The sequence below is a fragment of the Rhinolophus sinicus genome, linkage group LG06 (assembly GCF_036562045.2).
Source record: "Rhinolophus sinicus isolate RSC01 linkage group LG06, ASM3656204v1, whole genome shotgun sequence".
In the NCBI taxonomy this organism is placed as follows: Eukaryota; Metazoa; Chordata; class Mammalia; order Chiroptera; family Rhinolophidae; genus Rhinolophus; species Rhinolophus sinicus.
The window spans coordinates 39604123-39622904 of NC_133756.1; the positions used below are offsets into that span (position 1 = coordinate 39604123).

Sequence of the window (18782 nt, forward strand, 5' to 3'; positions counted from 1 at the left end):
AAACGCCACTTTTCCATTCTTTTTCTAAAGGCAAAACCCAGACCAACTTATTACCCGATCCCACAGGAGTACCCAGAAATTCTTATGAAGGAAAGTGAAGATTATTATGGTCATGGGTTGAGTATCTCAAAGGAAGTAACCTCTACTCCTGCCTGACCATTTAAGGTGACAGATTATACAGTTATTTGTGTAGAATCTTTTCTCACTACCAGAATGTTAGCTGTATAAGAGCAGGGACTTTTTGTTTGTTCATTTTGGTGTGTGTTTTTTTTCTATTATAACCCCTACACCTAGAACTGTACCTAGTAGATGCTCAAAAACATCTGTTGAGGATATGACTGAATACCACCATTACTTATCAGTGCCTCTAATCGCCTCATCTGGATTTCAAGGTCCAGAAAAATTTATCTTAAAAATTACGTGACATAAAATAGTTTGGGATAAGTTTTGCTAGTCTTTCAGTATGAACCTCAGTCATATTTTCTAGGAATAAATGTGCCAAGCACCTAATCCACAATTTCCTTCTCTCTGTGGGATATGAGCTGTTCCAAAGTATAACAAAATGACAAGGGAATCCCTTTTGCTTTTATTAACTTATCTTCGTGGTTATAGATAAAGGACTTGTGGAAGTTTTAATTTGGAGATAAAACCAAGTAATTGGCAGCTTCTAAAAGCATTTGGGGAAGGGGTGTAGAATGGATGCCATCAGTAACAGGTTTTGAAATGAAAATGAGAACCAGAATAGGGCCAAAGGAGGGTACATTTAAGATTTAGAATCTTAAGATAGATACATGGATGGATGGATGGATGGATGGATGGATGGATGGATGGATGGATATAGATAAAATGGATATAGATATAGACATAGATGTATAGATATAGATCTATACTAAGAGGACAAAAATCAAATGCTGAGTGAAAAAGTTTAGTTGCTAAGCAGTGGAGACTGTCAGCACATATCTGGGCTATGGGGATGAGGTTAAGGGAGAATGGGGAGAGAGAGTAGTAGGAAAGCAGAGTCTCTGACTGCCAGCATCTTGCATATCAGGTGGGCCCTGGCTTGGCTGTGGTATCCATCTCAGCCTTAGGAAGTTAGGCTGCTTCTGTATATGACGTGCCTGAGTTGTCATTGCATGGTCATCAAGGTCTTTACCACATCAGTGGGCTGAGTGGTGAGGAAAAGAGAAACAATGGGCTAGTTTTAATTCTTTCTTTCAACAATTATTTACTGAGTCTTTACTATATACAACCCCCGGGGTAGGTGCTGAGGTTCCATAGAGTTATGCTCAATGGAGTTTAAAGCCTAGTAGTCAAATGGAGAGTAACGGGATAAACACATTAATGATTTTATAGTGACAAGCTGAAATTAAGGAAAACAAGTGTACTAAAGGAATACTAGCCAGTGGAGGACACAGAGCTAGTGTAGGTAAGGGAAGCCTGCCTGGAAGAAATGACACTTGAGCTGAGATCGTAAGCATAAACAGCAGTTTGCTGAAGAAGAGGGTTGGTGAGTGAGAAAAACAAGTCCAAGCAAAGACAGCATGTGCACATTTGTTGTGAGAATACACAAGGGAGAGACTTAGTTATTGGAACATTGCAGCCATTGCAGGGTTAAATCCCGATACCAGGCATCATCTGAAATAAGTTCATCTTTAGATCAAAGACACTACTGCCGTGCTGTCCTGGTCATTAACTTCCATTATCAACTTCATTGGTCATTTTTTCTTTTATGTCTGTTTTTGCCTCACTCCTTGAATTTGAAGCACATTATTGTTTCCTGTGTGTGTCTTCTTAGTCAAGACCCATAAAGATATGAGCGGACATTGAGAACACAGGCCTACTGGAGATGGGAGATGCTTATTGGAAAACAGTGAGAGGTGGGAGAAAGTACTGATACTTAGATGGGATTGGATTTTGGCACGCCTTGGAAACCAGAATAGGGAATCAGCACCTGAAGTTATAGGCAATTGTATTTTTGTCTCTAAAGCATTGAAGAGATATGAGAACAGTAATTTTTTCTGGAAAATTCATCTGAGTGTGTTATGAAGGATTTATTCACTTGAAGAATTGTATACAATTCCATAGTGACACATTGAATTATCTCCTAGTGTGCATTGGAATAGCTAAGCATTGTTTCTTAATGTGCAGTCTATGTATTACATGCCCCCAATTACCCTTGAATGTTTGTTAAAACAAAGATTCTGGGACCCTGTTCCAAATCTACTGAATCAAAATCTCTGGAATGGAACCTGGGACTTTGCATTTTAACGAGCACCCCAGGTAATCTGTGCCCAGTGAAGACAGAGAACTAGTGGGCTGAAGCAGAAGCAAAAGACACTGAAGTCAGAGCATCCAGCTGGGCTGCCATTGCAGTAATCCAGTTGATTACAACTCAAAGACTACAGTGGTTACCATGGGGATTCAGAAGCAGGGGTAAACCTGAGAACTACTTCAAAGGAAACATAACATCACAAGCAGGTCAAAGACTGGATTCAGGAAATGGAAGAGAGAAAAGAGTCCAAGAGAACTGTCATCCCCGCCTTCTGAAAGACAGCTAGTGACCAGAGCACTCAGTAGGCTCTTGGATGTCAGCGATACTGCTGACAGTGAGAGAACACAACCAAGGGCTCTGCAGTAAGGTGAAGGTGCTGAAAACATTGGAAAAGGAAAGAGAAGGGAAGCTACCAAGAAAAAAAAAGTGACCTGGTCTGCAAAACTGAGGGAGCTGTCAGTTAGAATAAAGTTATTGTGCAAGAAGTTGGCATAGGTGCTCCTTTCACCTTAAACGTACTTAAGGAAATGAAGTAGGATCAGGGGAGGCAGACAGATGGCATGGGAATTAAGCTCAAGCAGAGACTCTGAACAAAAATAGAGGGGAGAGGAGTTGAAGTTAGAAGCAAGAAAATTTTGAATCCAGGGGAAAAAGGGAAAGAAGAGAGGTAATAAGATTGGGGATTTTCAAAATAAGAACGTTACATCATTTGCCGGCAGTTTTGAATAGGAAAGAAAACAGAAGCTAGGTGGGGTGTGGAAGCGATATTTACATTGTTCTAACCGTCTTTTAAGCTTTATAATATTGCCAAATATAGATTTATAGCTACAGAGACCTAGACAGATATAGAGACAGGGGAAAAGGAAGTGTATTGCCTTTGCAGCCTTCTTTTTTCCCCACTAGGATATGAGAAATATTATTCTATACCATGATGATGGTATGTTTCAACAGTTCACTGGGATATTAATAATAAAATTTTTTGAGTATACCTCTATCTTTCAAATAAATATGGCATTCAATGAGAGATGCTTATTCTGTTATTCCTTTTAAATCTAATATTTATAAGCACATTTAATTTCTGTGCATAAGGAGTACCCACACCAAACAATAGTGGCATGCTAAACTCAAGAGATCAAACCTTGAAAGCTTACATGCTAATGGGTTATTTAGTTTTCAAAATCTTAACTTAATAACAATTGGCAGTAAAGCTTGTTAAAATTCCTTTTGTTCAGTATCCATTGTGTTGATTTTAAAGCCCCATTTGTTCTTCTGAAATGATTGAAGCCGAGATCTCCACCTAGTGGAGTTATAGGATTTTACAGAAATCTTTAATTTTTTTTTTTTTCTCTTAGAGAATTAACAGGTTTTAAAAACTTCTACTTATGATCTAGCATAATTGTCAGCAGAACAGTCACAAATGGTTGAAATATACCAGTATGCATATCAGCTAGACGACAGTTAACAAGCAAAGCTCAATTTTTATTTTCATACCATAATTAGGAAAGCAGATCAGGCACAAATATGAATATATAATCATCTGTGTAGAAAGCAATATTGTAATACCACTAATTGAGATGTGTATAGTAATTTCCATAAAATAAAAATCAAGTGTCAATCTTTTTTTCTTTTTTAATCTTTCATTTGCTTAAAGCTTTTTTAAAAAATTGGCTTTCTTTTCCAGGACTAGGCAAAACTTTTCTTTCCCATTTTCCCATTCCTTAGAGAAGCAAACTCAATTAATTGTGTCAAACATATCTTCTATCTCTATCACTGATTTTTGCATTGTATTCGACCATGTACTTTTATTTCATTGATAACAAAGAGTTACCGAGGATTTTTTCCTACCAAGTCATGCATTTGAAGTGCATGCAAAAGCTAGGGGGTGTTTGTGTGTCCTTTTGAAGAAAACTAAGGTAGAAAATGATTATTATTTGAGTTATTTTGTTCACTTTGTTCTGCTTCTAACGGTGATATATTAGCATATGCAGCAGATGGTGGGTACCGTGTAGGTTTGGGAGCAGAGTTTTCAGCTTCATTTATTCTTCTAGGAATTAAAGGCACCTCATTTTCGGCCTCAAAACTAATGTCTTTTAACTATGGTAAGAGGGACAGTGCTTCATGTGTCGCCACTGTCACTGTGCCTTCTTTATGTGCACTGCTATCTTTATCTGGTGTACTATTTTTGAGCTTTTCTCAAATCATGCGTGTTACTATTCATTTGAAGATCTACTTCACTAGGAGGTAGTCTATTTTCAGTTTCATGGGAACTCGTGATATTCAAATCCTCAGCTGTAATAGTCACCTCAACAGAACTTGAATCATGTAATGTAAGTTTTTTACTTTTTCCATTTTCCCAAGTTTGCTGCTTTTCTTTTGTGTCTCCTTTTAAGGTCATCTGTCGGGTTTGAATTAACATACCAGGATTTGCCTTGCTTTCATCTGGCATGTTTTTCTCCTCTTTCCCTACTATTTTAATCTCCAGTGCTTCAGTGCCATCATCTCTGGGCAATGCACTTGTGCTGTCAGTTCCTTTTTCACTACCGTTGGTTAGATGCCAAACGGTTTGAGCACTAAGAGAAGTACTGATATCCTTGGGAAGTCCTATTCTATTTTGGTATGGGATGGAATTTGTCTTCATAAATGTTAGGTTGCCCTTGGATTGTGTCTGGGGAATGAGAGAGGAATCACAAGTTTCTGTTTCAGAAAGATTTTTTTCTACATGACTTGCCTCATCCATAACATAACTTTCCATAACCCAATGTGGTATTTGGGATTTTGTCATTATTGTTTTTAATTCGTTTCCAGGCTGTTCGTTACTTGAGCGTTGTTCTGCCTGTTGTAATGTTTGATTTTGATCTAAAATATGTTCCTTGTAGGTGTCAGTCTTGTGGACACCCACCAGCTGTGTTTGATTTTCCAAGGACAAAGAAAACTGGTTTAACCCACTGGTCTTTGATATGTCCTGCTCCATAAGCTCAGTGGGCTCTGTTGTCTGCCAGTCAGTAGCGCCCCTGGAATGGCAGGATGCTAAAACATCACTTCCTGTATTTTCCCAAGAAGCTGGTAAATATCCAGGAACTTCCAATGTGAGGTGAGTTGCCCCTTGCATTTGCTCAGCTGAGAATTGATAGTGTAAGTTCCTGTGTTCAGCTCTGATAGGTGTGAGCCCAGCGGGTGTTGCTGGGTTTGCATCAGGAATGTGACCAGCAGGCTGACAGCTGCCTTCCATAGAGCTCTGGCTGACTACAGCTAACTTGTTAGCATGGAACAGAGGAGCCTTTTTCGTGCATTTTTTGTAATATGGGGTCTGTTGGGGGGCATGTTTGAGAGGCATCCCCTTTGAAGTGAGTGTAACATAGTTGTTACTCTCTGGCTGTTGGGGAAAATCTGCAGAGGACAGGAGGTTTAGTTTGGCTTCTTTCTCAGAAGCTTTGGGTAATTCATTAGGAGGTAATGATACTTGGTTGTACTTCTTTGGGAGTTCCGGCAAGGATTTTTCTGGATGGACTCTGACTTTTCTAAAAGGGTGTAAATTTAATTTTATCCTTAAATTTTGTTTTTTCATTTTCCCTTTGAGGTCAGATTGAATGGTTCTCTTTCTTTTCACATTCTGTGGATCAGTAGGCCATTTCCCTCCTTTGTTTCTCTCCCAAGGGTTGCTACATTTTTTGAAATTCAAGTTGGTCAGATGGTTCCTTTGATTTTTCTGCTGTTTCCAATGGGTTGATGTTTTGGATGGCATCACCAACCTATTTTTTTCAATTAAATCAGGATCGTGGAAGCTAACCTTCTTAGGGGAATATGTTTTCTTGCTATTTGTTGGTAACTCCATGTTGTCCTCCCTCATAAGGAATTTTTCTATTGCACTGTAAATTTGGATTTGCTCTTTCTCGAGCTTTGAATGTTCTCGACGATTTGGCTTCTTTTCTTTCCCATAATCTCGAAATTGATCATAGGGCACATATTTACAGATAAGAGATTTGTTTGGCTGAAAATACCTAGGGCTGCTCTGTTTGAACAGTCCACAAGGATCTTCATGTTTTGATCTATGTTTTTGTAGGATCTTTTGTACACAGTGTTCCTCAGGCTCACAAGACTTGGACAATGAGCTTGTCATAAAATGTTTCTGCCTGTGAGGTTGTAAGCCATTGTCTTCTTTTTCTATTGGAGGTTGCCATGATTCAATTCTTAAATGCTTTTCAAGACTCTCTCTTGCCAAGGCTGACGCGGATGTTGCATATCTTCCACTAAATGTGTCACTGCTGATATCTGCAGAAAAATAAATGCAGGAATTTAACACTGAGCCGTTTTATTACCCTAACCAAACACATGCTTAGAAACCTTATGAAAGGTGCAAAAATGACTCCTCTAATTATGGCAATTCCTGAATATTTCCTAATTTTTCCAAATCCACAATGGACATTTGGCAGTTTGGTGTGTTTGCGATGACTTTCTTTTTGGCCACATTTTAATCAGTTGTGAATGCTGAATTACAAGTTATGGAATTAGAAATAAAAATGTTCTGAGTTGTACATCTTTTGATTAGTTGTTGGTTAGGTGAGCTTTAAATACGAATAATACTTAAATCCTTTTCAAATAGCTATAGCAATTTTCTATGGCATTCATTTTCTATTGGGAACTAAATATTAGGAAGAACATGATACAATATTGAGTAGTGTCCAAGTTTCAAGTAGAGAATAATGTCAACAACAAAAGAAAACTACTTGTGACACTATTGGCTCGCTCCATCAAAGCAGAGACCATATCTATTTTATGTCCCATCACTTAATACAGTAGTCATTAAATATTTGTTAAATGAATAAGTATTTTGGCATACGGCCTGGTCTGTGTTGCAAGAATCTCTGTCTGGGACCTTTACATGGTGCAGGTTAATGATACATTTTAAATAACATTAATGACAAAAGTAATAATAACATTTGCCATTAATTGAGCATATACTAAGAGCCAGGCATTGTGCTAAATATTTCATATTCATTATCTCATTGAATATTCACAAAAGTCCTGATCCATTTGGCAGTTTGTCCTATTGGACAAGTCCTATTATCCTATCACCTTTAGATGAAGAAACAAGCTTAGAGAGGTTGAACACTTTCCCCCAATCACATGTCAGCTCAATGATATGGACAAAACTTAACCCAGGTCTGTCTGACACAAAACCTTACCCGCGTAAGCGCAGTGCATATTAAGTTTAGAATTATATCTGATCGGTGCATTTTCTCTTGTTTTGTGAAATTGTTTGATCTATCCAGAGGAAGAAAGAAGTGTTTCTGTTCAGTGATAGAGAGGAAGAGGTGAAGTAAACTCTGGACTAGCTTCTAATGCTAATCTAAGATCTGCCTTCAACTTTCTGAGTGACCTTGAGAAGCCAGTTACTCTCTGGATATCAGAAGATTAGACTAGATGGGAACTTTATGTGGATATAACTTTATGTGGGTATAAAATTTATGTGGGTATAAAATTATTCTGGGGAAAGAATGCGTAGCCTTTATTAGATTCTAACAGAGTTCTCTGACTTAGAGATAAATATGAAGAACAATTTGACTAGATCATTTCTGAAGTCTCCTCTACCCCTGAAATACTGAGTCTGTGCTTCCCAGTTAGAAGGCAGAATCAGAGTGATAATGCCTCTTCCTGATGTCTGTTCTGGAGCAGGTATGGCCTTGGTTGTTCTCTCCTCAAATACCTGTCCTCTCCAGCTCCAGTACAATGCCTGGCATGTAGCAGAATTTCAAGTGTTTCTTGAAAGTAATTGTATGGATTTGACCAACCGTGTTCTCTTTGTGAAACAAGGAAATGGGTTTTAAGTGATGAAGAGACCATATTCCCTTCAGTATAGGGGTTTCCCACAGAGAAGTTAAGGCATTGGACAAAGCTAAAATAAAACATCTGCCTAAGATATGATTCTATTGAAAGGCTAAGTGCTTATTTATTTATAAAATAAAACCATTCAGATCTGTTTTCTGTGGCAGATGTTTCTTTCCTCAGCCTCTCTTGAGTCAAATCACCAGTCCCCCAAAACTGGTAAGAACTGGAATCTGAGAATGCAATGGCATAAATTCACATCCTGCCTTATGCTACATGTGAAATAACATACAATTGCATTCTTTTCCAGTTGTCTGCAAATCCATCCTTAGGACCAGATTCCCATGGTAAGAATTTCTTGGTGCAGTACCTCTGTCGTTCATATTCTGTGAGAAAGCTTTGCTTGTTGTAAACCAATTCAAATAAATGACAGGAACCTCTTTACAGAGCAGCTGTCAAAGTTTTCACTGCTGAGCCTGAAAGCATCGCCTTACTATTCAGGAAGAAAAAGGAAGACATGTAATTCATTGCCTCCACCTAAATATTGACATTGCCCATGTACAGTGGGAAGATGTCACGGCCAGATTCACTTGGCTCCCAACATGGGACAATGAATTAAGTCCTGGCTTTCCCTGGACTGGGAAGCTATCATCCCTGACAGCTCAGCAAGCAAAGTATGTGTCTTGACATCATTCCTGAAATGAATCACTAGCATTAGAAGACCCATTCTTCTAACATGTCATGCTCCGGGAAGGTTGCTTACTGCAGAATTGGCATTAGAGCTCAAAGGATGTTGGAATGGAAGCCGATATTCAGCCTCCCATAAATCTTCACAGCACACTATTGCTATTTAAAAAGGTTCCTTTTTTTTTTTTTTTTTTTTTTTTTTTTTTTTAGCATTGTTAGGTATTGGGTCACAACATTCACTTTCTAACAGGCACAAGGTGTACTCTCAGCTCCTGAGGGTGGAGGGTAGGAAGTCTCCATCTGCACCTCACCACACACACACACACACACACACACACACACACACACACACACACGTCCAGCGTCTTTAGAAAAGGAATATACTGGTGCTACAATGATATTTAGGATATTCTCCTGTTGAGGAAATTAAGAAGCTACCTCCTTCAGAGGGATTTAAACACAGTGGGATTTTCTAAAACAAGTCAACTCACCTGTTGTTCTCGTTACATGCTGTGGCACAGTTTGAGGTTGGATTTCCCCAGACATAAGATTCCTTAGCTTTTCAACTCGCTTTGGACATCTTGTAAGTAAACCTGCTTCATTAAAAGCTGCGGAATTCCCAGGGGCCTCTGAACATCCCGACTGCAGCAATCTGCCACCAAGGCAGAAGACAGAGCTGTCTGCCCTGTGGTCCTTCCCTTCCCGGTTTCTAAATGATCTTTCAAGGTCTGTGGACTCAGAGGCCTGTGCTGCTTGCTGGCTGTTTTCCTGTAAAGGTGGCATTTCCTTTCTGGACCCCACCATGGACATGACCTTTGTCTCCTTCTCCTGAGTTAAGTGGCAGTTACAGTAGCCCTTAGCTTGGTAATTTCTTGCCTCGTGAGCACACAGGGATTCACCGAAGGTTCTGCAACAAAGGTTTTCTGATTGTTCATTTACTTTGCCTTGTTGGAGTTTCCAGTTAAAAACAACTAAACCTAGGCAAGTGAGACCAACAGCTCCTGTGACAAATAGAGAGACTATTAAAAGATAACATCATAGGAAGACACATATAAACCACCAAATGCGAGCTCCACAAATATCAAGATTAATGGCTTAACGGGCATCAGAAGAGGTGGGAGGTTTACCACCATGTGGAAGAATATCAGTCCAGACAGAGGCTGTATTATTGACAGTGTTCTGTTTTCTAATTTGGGTCTTTCTTTGTATCTGTTAAAAATGATAAGAAACAATACCATCTGGAATGTCTTTGGTACAAAAAAGATTTTTTTCATGGACTGAAATTCACTCAAGATAAAATAATCCCTGCATTAAAGTTATTTTCCAACCTGTGGGAAACCAATCTAATTCCAAATTTCCTATTTCTTAATCCCATAGTCAGTCCCCAAAACAGTTCACATTTAGTATATACCCTAAAATTTTCATATGCCATAACATCCTCCTCAAAAAGAAAAATTGATTCCACATGCTATTGCCATATTTTAAGCATCCCTATAGATTCACCCCCTAGCTCAGCAAATGCCCTTGGCTTACTATTAGCATAAAGGCCAAACTCCTTGACATTCAAGACTTGGTGCAATCTGGACATGACCTCCCTTCCTAGCCTTATGCTTCATTAGTTTCCGCATTCAAACACTGGATTTTAAACTCTTTAATTCATTACGCTTAAAATGTACTTCTAAGCCTTTGTGTATGCTCTTAGTGACGCTTGTAATATTTTCTCCTATCTCTGCTTATTTGCATTTTATTTATCCTTTAAAATCTAAATCATCATCTCCAAATTTCTTGATACCTTTGCCGTCTTTCTTTTTAATCTTGCAAAGATGACTCCCTGATTAACTTCCACAACAAAATGATTGACATCATAGTTTAGACTGCCTGGTACTGTCATTTCATGTTCTAGTATGTAGGTACAGCTTATCCTCTGACTAAAATTGTGAAGAGTAGTGTTTCTCAAATTCAAGTGCGTAGTCTAACCTGTTTCTCCTTCATTGTTTCCCATCTCAACAAATGGCATCATCAACCACCTCGAAGTTCAAACTAAAGTCTCTGAGTTATACCTCAACTCCCTCTCTATCATAGTGATTTCTTTTTTCCTTTAGCACTTGTAAAAGTATAAAACTATTCTGTTCACTTACTCATTTTCTTGCTCACTGGCTGTCCTTTCCTACTAGAGTTAAGCACTGTGAGAAAATGGACTTTTTCTGTTTTCTTCAACATCATATGTCCAATGCTCACAACTCTGGCACAGAAGAGGCACTGCAGAAACATTTATTGAATATTCTTAAATAAACGGAAGGAATTCTGGTTACGAATTCTAGTAGTGAAAAGCACTGAGGGGTCTAATCTTACAAATCCCCAGGTTGGTGATCAGGACGACATGGTGTCAATATCAACTGAGTTTGGAACTCACTCTTCTAAGTCCAGCTCTGCCTACAACTTGCTGTGTGGCCTTGGGCAAGTCAATTCCCCCGGAGAACTCAGTTCCCTGACTTTGGAAATGAGGATATTTCCAGATGAATGAATGATACGAGGTGTGAATGAGATGATATCAGCATTCTAGTCTCATTGGTTGACTGTATCATGGCTGGTTCTCTCCACTGCAAATACCTTTAATGAAAATGTGATGATCGTTTTTAAACTTGAAAGAACAGGGAAGATGTCAGGCATGGTGGTTTCATTTTTCTGTTAAAGACGAAGATTAATCAAAAAGAATGGCAGTTTTTGGTAAAATCCTCCAGACTTTGTGTGGTTTACTAGATCATGAGGTCTTATAAGTCCCTTTTGACTTTACTTTACAATAATACACTCGTGGAGAGTGCTATAGTCTATTGAAATAATTTAATTTATACTAACGACACAACATTTTTAAAAAGCAATGGCAAGAGTTAGATCAGAATATCTTTATTGTCAGATCCTAGAGTTTGAGTTATTCCAAATAAGGGATTTAGTTTTCAAATGTTAAAAACATTAAAAATAATGAAATTTCAGAAACATTCTATATCTCTTACATGGAGTAAGAAAACAGGATCCAAAACTCTGTTCTGACACTTTTCTTGGGCAAGTTTTCTAACCTCTCTGAGGCTTATTTTTCCTCCACAGTCAAATGGGGATAATTAATACCACTCAGAGATTAAATGACATATTATACGTGACATTTTAATACAGTATTTTGATACAGTAAGGTAAATGAGTGGTCATTGTGCTTGATGGTTATGATTGTTGCTTCTGTGCCTTGGGTTTTCTATCGCCCTAATAATAGGTCCTAGAACACTCAGCTGGTGGGGGGGGGGGAATCCAAAAAAAACAAATCATTATGAGACTACTTTGTATGTCCGATGCAGGTACTAAACCAAACCATAAAAGAAAGGAACACCTAAATGTTCTTAAATACATGCATCAGCCATTGAAAATATGAGCAGGCATAATCTGATTATAGGATAAAGTTGCTCCTCTTATTGTGTCTAATCGGCAAGGAACCTCTCACTCTCCCGCTGTTGATGCTACAGGTCTGTCTGTATCGCATTACCAGTCAAGTATGGTCATTTTCCATTCGTGCAGAGAGTAAAAGCAGCAAATGAAGCTTGTAGGCAGACTGAACATGCTATTAGGAAGATGGTTGAATTTTCATTGCCATGGGCATTGTTGCTATTTTTAAAAAGATGTTCTGACAATCTATCTGAGTTGGAAAAACTAAACAAAATAAAAAGCAAAATCAATGATAAGCTCTCACTGAACTATTAAAAACACATTACAGCTTCAATGAAAACTTTCTCTTTATACATCATGTCACAGAACAAAAAGTGTCAAGATGTCAGTGTTTGGTGCCAAATAACCACATATTAGTTTTAAATTAACTGAATATGATTATTTATATTTCTTTGAATTGTGATGATTTATCTATAGCTGAAGAAGAAAGGGAATCAGAGGCCAAATTATAGTTCTAAGTATTTTTGCCACAATCTAGAGGTATAGATAAGTGACTATAGTTTTACTTCAGAAGCAGTAGAATCTTAATGCAGTACATTGATAGCGAAAGTCAAAGGTTTTTAAAAGGAGACTCTTTTAAAAACAGTATCTTTAACAATTACTCAATGAAAGATACGTTATTATGGTAATTTCACACACTATAACCTAACAGGTATGTAATTATATTTAGAATTTATCATATTTTATTCATGTATATTAAGCTTTCTATCATTTTTGACAAAATTTTTGGACTCTTTTGGAATTTGTATCTTTCTCTTTACTAGTGCAGAGTTGTTAATTTAGCAAACTCTTTTTTGAAATTAGATATAAAAGATGCCTAGAAGATATTGAAAATTGCCCTATTATGATATTTCCAAAACGATGTCCTACAAAGCATAATTCAATGAAATCCGCTGTGACAAAAAGGGTTTATGGTCAGTAAGTTTGAGAAATGCTCCACATTATATCATCCTCTTAGAGATTCACAATGCTCATTAGGGAATGAAAAGCAATGAGAAACGCTGCAGTAAAGAAACCTATTTCACTCGGTTTAATCCAGCACTGCCCAAATCTGTTGGAACCCCCCTACAGACCGCATATATGTGCATTTGTGTTTGTTTTTATTAAAATATCTATTAATTATCTCCTAGGACTAGTATTCTAAGAAGCACATTTAAGGACGAAACTGTCTGCTGCCCTATTGTTTTGTCTTTTATGGTAAATTGTTTCTTAGCACATATAATTACTGACATGGTTGCACAGTTTTTAAAACAATTTATCTTTCTGAGAGGATTTGAATTGACTTTCAAGTAAGTTTGATTACTGCTAGTGATAGTTCCCTTGTCTAGACCTGATGCTGGTCTCCATCTATCCTGATTATAACTGTTAGAATTGAAAAATCTGACATTTAATTAATTCGCTGAAAATCTTCTATGGAATAGTTATTTACAGCACATATTCAAAATATATCAGTTCAATCCTGGATGCCATTTGTAAGTGTCTGATCTTCCGGCTTTGGCGAAGCCCCCTCCCAACACACACACACACACACACACACACTTCTCATCACCATGGTTACCACAGGTGTAGAGGATTTCACCATGCACTACAAGCATAGGGGGAAAACACACATTGAGGTAGATAACTCAAGAAATCTCATGCATATTTGGTCTTCCACTAGTGACAACAAGCATATCACTTTATATCATTCATTCAGTGAGAGGGAGTAACAGCTGATGCATAGTTTAAATTTTTTTAAACTACCATAGAAAATTTAAAGTGGACTATCATCATCCTCTACTTAGTCGGTCTGGGGAGGTATGGGCCACATTTTTGAAAGAGTTAGAAAAACAGAAATCTTAGCATGCAAAACCCCCAACAGGAGGAAACCAAGGCACAGAGAGGTCAAATAACTTGCCCAAAGTCACACAGGAAGAGCAGAGCGAGGACTCAAACCTGGACAATCCAACTGCAGAGCTCATACACTTCATCGCTGTGCCATACAACCGCTATAGAGTAGGATGCACGTGAAGGTCATAACCGCCTCTCCTTGTGCACTTGGTAAAGCCCAATAATTCTCCCAACAACACGGAGAGGCACACAGGTGTGCGTGTCTTCACGAAAGAGACTGTCTATGGCTCAGACTTTTTAAACCTTTGTCTCTCAATGAAAGCACCAGTGCTCTTTGGCAAATGGACACTTGATAAACTATAGATACTATTTCCTCATGACAGACAAGAAGACTGAAGTCTACACAGCAAGTTAACTTACTCAGGATCACAGTGCCAATTATACGGGGATTAGAGCTCTGGAATTCTGGTGCAGGGCCCTTTCCTGTATGTTAGACAGCTTCTCCGCCACAGGAAATCCTTGCAGCCTGTGCCAAATCAGCTAACATCCTCCCACATCTGCTGACAACCTCCCCCTTCCGCATGCCCTGGCAAATGTCCCCACGTGCCGGAGAAAGGCATCCCTTAGTGTACATCCAGAATCTGAACAAGACAAGGGAGGAGAGCAGGGCACACTTCTCCCTGGCGTACCTGCAAAGCCAAGTACAGTCAGCAGGGCCACGTCCTGCCCCGGGGGGAGGGGACTTCGGTCCTTTAGAACCAGAGTGAGGTTGGGAGCCTTGGAATCACAGTTGGCCTCAGACAGCCTCAGCACACTCTTGGCACTGGCCACAGCTGTGGTGGACAGCTGACAGTGTAAGCCCTCGGCATTCCTGAGCTTGCGAGCAGAAGACTTAACGTAGTTTCTTAAAAACCTGGCGAGGGGGTAGAGCTCACAAGTGCAGCTCCACTGGTTCTCATCTAAGCTCAGAAGGATTAGCTGCTTCATTGGAGTAAAAACATCCGGCATTTGTGCCAACCTATTTCGGGAAAGGTCCACTTCCTGAAGTTGAGGCAGGGGCTGGAAGGCATCTTTCCCAATGTAGGAAATAAAATTGTTAGATAAATCCAGATGCCTGAGACTGTGGAGCTTCGTGCCTCCAAAAGAACTGTCTGTCAGATTCGTGATCTGATTCCCATCGAGCTGGAGCCGGGTCAGGCCCCTGGTGTTTCGGAACCAGGACCCTCGCAGCGTGCGGAGCACGTTCCTGCTGAGCGCCAGCACCTGCAGGCTGCGGAGCTTGCTGAAGGTGCGATCCGTGAGGGCGGCGCTGGATATTTGGTTGTGCTCCAGCAGCAGCGTCCGCAACTTGGAGAGGCCATGCAGGGCGTCGTCCCGAACATCCTCAATGCCATTTCTGCTCAAGGACAGCAGGGCGAGATTAAACAAGAGGGACAGATTTGTGCTCTCTATAGAGGACAGGGATCCATCAGTGACGATTAAAACTCTCGTGGTCACTGGGGCTGCTGTGGGGAAGAAAATCACAGACTAGAAGCACGATACACACACACAAGTGGGAGGGGAGAGTAGCGTGGGGAACAAAGATAGCACCCTCTGAGCAATCGCATCACCTGGGTGAGAACAATAAACAACATGGAAATGAGGCTCTGATTTTCAGTGTAAGGGGAGGTTGGCTCTTTATCAGAATGAAGGATTTTTTTATTCATTGCTGTGGCGTATGTTTATTTGAGACACATAAACCCATCTTTTCCTTTACATGTCAAAGTTAATTCATTGTTTGGGATTATTGTCATTGATTTTTTTTTATAAGGTGGCTTTTCAGGCTTCCTGTCTGTGGGGCTGTGTACCAACCTGCTCCAGCCTTGCTGGCCCAGTACCGATTCACCCAAAAGCCGAGCCTGAGCCTGAGCCTGTTGCGGTTTTCCACTAACAATGTATATTTATACTGTGAAGTGAATCATCTTTTCTCTCAAACATAAAGGTGTGGGTTGGGGCGGGGTGGGGGAGGGGAGTGAGAAGGAGCGATGGTTTCTGCTTTTTAGCTCCAGGCTAAAAGTTGGCAAGTTGGTAAGGATCTATATTCTCTCCAGACAACCTGAGGGTCTGACAGTGGGGTTCTCATTATAGTCTGGGCCATCTTGGCTTCCTGTCTAATATCTGTTTCCTCCAATGAAGTCCGTCATTTGATGACAGGTGGTACTCAGGGCTTCCAACTGTTAAATCCCTTCACCATAATCACCTCAGAGCTATCACTGCTGTGTCATTAGAAATCAAAGCGTTTTAACTCAATAAAGATATATTATAATCAGGAGTTATTGTAACACATCTTTATCATGCTAAAATTGTTTTGACTGCAAATGATAGTGTCATAAGGATGGAAGAGGCCATTGTCCCTGGGAGGTCTACAGGTGATATTAGAAGGATCTATCATGGGGGAAGCAAATCACAATTCCCTTATGAAATTCAGACCACATGGCTGAAACAAAGAGATTTAAAAAAATGTAAAAGACAAAGGATTTTCGCTGTGCCTTCTTTGGAAGAATTGCCTCCATCTCTGCAGCACAAACAAGCTAAGTCATGGTTTTGTTTTGTTTTTTTTTAATTTATTACTATTTGAATTCTATTAATTCTGGCCAGTTCAGCATTTTGTTCCTCTCATCATTGTTGTTGAGATGGGTTGAGGGAGTTTTGTTTTTATGGATCCCCAGTCCTCAAGGGATTCGTAGACTCTGAGGGAGCAAGCTATTGTGTCTGTCAATTACTTCTTGTCTAGGACTAGACAGAAGCTCCATTTGCAAGTCATCCATTCACTTCTCTGTGTTTATGAAATCTAACTTCACAATTGTGGCATTCTGTAAATGAGAAGGAAGATACAGAGGTGCAGCAATGTAAATGAGCAATATTTGTTTCTTATAGATAGTAGCTATTGCTGAGCAGAAAAAAATAAATGTAGTGAAGTCTCACCCTGAGAGGGTGAGAGTTTGGTATTTAAGTATTTTCAATGCTGACTGGAAACAGTGTACAACCAACTAGCCTTCAAACAGCCCCTCTCCTGTCAGGGGGGACAATAATATCTACCTCTTAATTCCCATAAAGTCATAGGATTTTAGAAATGAAAGAAATGATCTTCTCACACTCCATCTTAACCCAGACTTATTCCTGAAAATTTTCCAGTGATACAGTTTATAGCTTGTTTATCTCTTCTTGGATATATCAGGATGTAAATCACATTCTCCTCAAATTTGTTAATAAGGTGTCTTATTAAATTGTTGACTTAAGCAACCAATATGTAATGAATACAGGCAGCATATCTTGTTAGCATTTCTACAGCTCATTTACCACCAATAAAAAAAGACTAGACTTTGAAAATTAGATGCACTTTGATAATAATCTATTTTGCTGGTACATCACTTAGTCTTACTAATGCTGAACATTTGCAGTTCGGGTTTCTGATTCATTGATATTTCTTCCAGCCAGCGGTAGGGTTCAAATGTATACAAAGTATGGATAAAATCCATATCATTAAACTGATGTATTTTTTTCTTTTATTAAAAAAAAAAAAGTGTAGCTGCATAAAACGGTGCTACTCTTTTGTAATAAGAATCTACCTTCGTACCTTTGAAAGTCTTTCAATAGTTTTAGTTGAGACCACCAGGAACAGGAAAGTAAAATAACATTAGAAGTCTTTAGTCCCTGAAAAGGCTTACTCTTTAAAAGTTTACCTCTTTAGGCAGAGCCCAGAAAGCAGTCGGTACAATGAAGAGCATGACAGTGAATTTTCCTGGTACCCTGAACATTGTTTTTTAGTTATTGGTGTCATTACCTACTATATATGTTAGCTGGTGACATAGGGTTACGTCTTTGGTGCACACGACACATGATGCAGGGCAAGCTTCCACCAACCTCAGCATGATGGCAAACAGTATGAGCCATCCACCTGGAAGGAAAATAGAAGATAATGCACGTCATAATGTTGGAATGCATTATCCCTGATTTCAGTAGATTTAGCTCACGGGGCATTTTGGTGATTTTTGCCTTCTAATGATCATTTTAGTTTCTCACAAAATGCCAGATAAATGGCTAGAACCCTTCATTTGTATAGAATTTAAACCAAACTGTGAAAACCTTTGACCATAAATTCAGAGAGCTTATATCCAGGACACACCCATTAGTATAGATTATTCTAAAATTAAGTTACTTTGTAAAATCCTTTATAGTTTATTGCGCTTCTACACATACATCTCTTATTTAATACTTTTAATGCTGCAGCTCAGTTTGAGGCTGAGAAAACTGAATCTCAGGGTGGTTAATAAACCATGCAAAGTCACATAGCTGTTAGGTATTTAACCTCAAGTCTTTTAACTCTCAATCCAGTGTTTTTTCTAGTATGCAGAAGCTAATCTCAGGCTCTGAATCTTACATAATTACAAATGAATTATTCCTTATGAATTTAGATGCCACACTCAGAGAGGGAGTAGAAAGGAGCATTATGATCATAAGCTCTACGCACCTTTGAATTCAGCTCTGCTGTTTACTGACTACTTCTTAGATAAATTATTTATTTTTTCTTATTTTCTGCCTTTTCATGTTTAAAATAGAAGTCATAAATGCCTACATTAAAAAGTATTATAAGAGTTAAATGAAATGCTCTGTTTAGTAAAATGCTAAACTTTACCATTAT

General features: G+C 38.9%; 2 protein-coding genes across 3 annotated transcripts in view; one reads left to right on the forward strand and one right to left on the reverse strand.

The window, feature by feature from the left end:
- The window catches only part of TNNI3K (TNNI3 interacting kinase), a 267960-nt gene that overhangs the window by 190184 nt on the left and 58994 nt on the right, over nt 1–18782 (forward strand). The window lies entirely within an intron of this gene.
- On the reverse strand, nt 3299–18034 carry LRRC53 (leucine rich repeat containing 53). Its single transcript, XM_074334951.1, is given in 5 exon segments — nt 3299–4453; nt 4455–6541; nt 9274–9783; nt 14791–15606; nt 17925–18034. Coding segments are annotated over 5 exon segments (3774 nt in total). The 5' UTR covers nt 18013–18034; the 3' UTR covers nt 3299–4180.